The following is a 3,286-nucleotide window of genomic DNA, read 5'->3' as shown; positions in this document are numbered from 1 at the left end:
CAAAGGTTTCTAAAGCGACCAATCTAAATCTAAATGTATACATCTTGGTGTTGTACGAGTTGAGATCTCACAAGCAATTGAACTCAATTCCTATGTTGCAAATTAATTTGGCGGGGTAAAGTACATGTAAAGGCACTGCAATGTCAAGTCAATAAAAATTCTAACAGGGCAACAATAAAAAGAATAATAACCCAAGTCAGCCCCAGTAGCTCAAATCCATCTACCCAAAAAATACAAAAGTTCCTGAGCGGGAAAGAGAGGAATGTTTTAGGCCAATATCCAGATTTGTCGTCTGGATTGGATTTGAAGCAAAAATCAATGCCAGAATATAATGAAAGTATGAAAGCTGAATTGCTTTTTTTAAAAAAAACTACAGAAAAATACAACAAAACCTGATTTAAAAAAAAATAAAAATAGTTGTTTACAAGGCTAGGGAGTAGGGACTACGGTTTCTAAATCTACAAGTCATACACTACTATACATGAAATTAGTCAACAAGTTTCACTAAAACAGCATGAGAAAAACCTATTGACTTTCATCTTCAAATTCAACGCCATCACCGTTATCTTCATCAGAACTACAAGTATTGTCCATCAAATTGACTTGAGACTGTTGAAACTTATTGATAGCATCTCTAGCTTCAGAAACCAAGGCAACTTTTGCTCCTTTAACTACATCCCTTTTCTGAATGCTGGTTCCTTCACCAATTATTTTCGTAGCGGCTGCTCTTCTCCTAGATTCCCTACAGCGCAATTGATTGATATATTTCTCATGCATTACCCTGTTCTTTACTTTCTTTAGTACTGGGGGACTAACAAGTTCTGTAACGCACGAGCCACTAAATCTTGAAAGTGGCTTCTTATGGCTTGAAGATGATGTTTCAGTGCAATTTTGCAGGAACCCTTTGTTTTCCTTTTGCTGCTTTGGAGTAGAAAGTGCTTCACTAGGCTGTAGAGCATTAGTAGAAAAATCAGTGTTTGGTTCAAGAACAGAAAATATGTCCACTTCACGATCTAGATCAACTTTAAGATGGTGCTGTAACAGCTTCTCAATGGACTTCTGGGTAATGATGTTCTTTGGTTTTAGAACATTGGATTTTCTAACTGTTTTATCAATAGGTTTGAGAAGTTTACTTGCAGATATAGAAAATTGGTGAATGGGTGATGACTTCAATGTCTTTGCCCTCGAATGAGGCTGAGTTTGAGGTGGTGTCATATAGTCACAGTGAATTCTATCAAAGCAATCTTGTTGAGACTTTCCTGGCACCTGCAACAGATTTTGAATGACAATGATTCAACCAATACAAGGATAAAACATATCTATAAGCTAGTCCCATCCGCATGTATCTGACAAGCAATTGACTGCCAACAGACTATAAAACTGCATTTGTTCTTTAAGAAATATATACATACAGAAAACTAAAACTTTCAATAACAATTCCTCCATGCTTGATAAATGATTGGAATTAAATGAAATGGGATGGAATGGAATAAAGTTACCATGCCATTGTTCTGCATATTTTTAGCTGGAAACCACCTAATACCATGCCATCCTAATTGTATACCATACAAAAAATGAAACCTAGTAGCATTCCATTCTACTTCTACGTCACTTCATTCAAATACAATCAGCTAGCGACATTTCAGAGATACACTTTTGGCTTATAAAATCAATTAATCACTTATTCACCGCAATCCTTAGCTGTCAAATAACATGCAAGAGTATCAAATCTGTTTTCCAACATCTGAGGTGACAACAAAATCAAGGCAGAAAGAAGACAATCAAGTTAAATTTCAGTGATACTCAACCATATCAAACTCGTAAATGTAAACCACTTAACAGACATCTTCGAATATTTGCACAATCCAATCCCAAACTCGCAAATTTCAGTTAAATTACAACTACATTATTCTCAAACTTAGTTCCCAGCTAAAGTCAACATTTTCTACTCAGACACAGAGAGAATGATGTATACCAGTTTGGAGACGTTCTTCCAGAAATGGGGGCTAGGCTTTGCAGCAAAATACGCTCTTTGAAGAGCCAATTCCTGTTCCTTCGTCCACCCTTTACTAATTTCTTCGCCACCACGCTTTCTCTTCTCCCCATTTTCCCCCTTCTTTCTTCCTCCACCAAAACCCTCATCCGAAACGACACGATTTGCTTTCGTTTTCACCCTCTTCCCATTTTCCTCCTTCTTTGCTCCTCCACCAATCCCCTCATCCAAAACGACACGATTTTCTTTTGTTTTGACTTTAACCCTCTTCCAGTTTCTCTCCTTCTTTCTTCCTCCTCCAAACCCCTCGTCCGAAACGACACCGTTTTCTTGCGTTCCAACTTCAACCCTCTTCCTGTTTCTCTCCTTCTCTATTCCTCCACCAAACCCCTCGTCCGAAACGACACTTTCTTGCGTTTCAACTTCAACCCTCTTCCTGTTTCTCTCCTTTCTTCCTCCACCAAAACCCTCGTCCGAAACGACACGATTTTCCTTCGTTGCAGCTACACCACCCTTCTTCACTCTAGTGCCTTTCAATTGTTTACCGACTGGCTCGTTGTTCAACATGGGAGATCGTCTCAGAGGGGGAGATTGTTCTTCAACGTTGTTCAGCCTCGGAGATCTTCTCGACCCAACAGCGCACTTCTCCGATTTGTTGGCAGAAACGCTGCGTTTCGCAGATTTGGGGTTGGGAGTGTCGTGGTTTTGTTGGGGGAGGAACCTGGGTGACCTTCGTGGGGTGTGGACGGAGAAGTTTCTGGCTGGCATTTTCACAAACACTTGATGGGGTCGCTTCTACTAAACAGAACAAAAATCAAATGCGCCTTTTTGAATTCAAACTTGGAATGAATGGCTCGTGAACGCATAACCAGCCATACTCATTTTGGGTCCTCACGGGCTACAAACCCATTGTCTTACCCACACCACACACTCGTTTCGGCTGATGCTAGGTGCACCAGCCTTATTGCTGGTGCACCCAGCATTTTTAAAAAATGTCAGAAATGCCCCTTGTTTATCTTTTTCGTTAAAAAGATGGGTGTGCAGTGTTTTTCGCTGTGGAGCTTTATTTTCTTTCATTTTTTCTCTTCTGTTTTATTTTTTGTTGCGATAGGTGAGCTTCAGTGAAGGTGAAGGGGTTGGTGTTCATTGTTGTGGTGGTTGGTATGTCATCGGCGACATACGAGGTACGCATTTGTGCTAGGTGTGCGTGAGTGGGGTGGTTCGTAAATCATACGGATCAACTTCATCCGTAAGGTTGATCCCTAAGGCTTATACGGATTTTGAATTTGTAAC

The 3,286-nt window shown here is 40.0% G+C and overlaps 1 protein-coding gene across 1 annotated transcript; it reads right to left on the bottom strand.

The window, feature by feature from the left end:
- Positions 1-329: 329 nt before the first annotated feature.
- Positions 330-2,868, bottom strand: LOC114408980. Its single transcript, XM_028372230.1, has 2 exons — positions 1,976-2,868; positions 330-1,266 (listed from the first exon to the last, which is right to left on the bottom strand). Exons 1-2 carry the CDS (start codon positions 2,759-2,761, stop codon positions 526-528), a joined length of 1,527 nt encoding a protein of 508 aa, XP_028228031.1. The 5' UTR covers positions 2,762-2,868; the 3' UTR covers positions 330-525.
- Positions 2,869-3,286: the final 418 nt, after the last annotated feature.

The sequence above is a fragment of the Glycine soja genome, chromosome 1 (assembly GCF_004193775.1).
Source record: "Glycine soja cultivar W05 chromosome 1, ASM419377v2, whole genome shotgun sequence".
NCBI classification, from domain to species: Eukaryota; Viridiplantae; Streptophyta; class Magnoliopsida; order Fabales; family Fabaceae; genus Glycine; species Glycine soja.
This window is presented reverse-complemented; position numbering and strand designations above follow the sequence as displayed.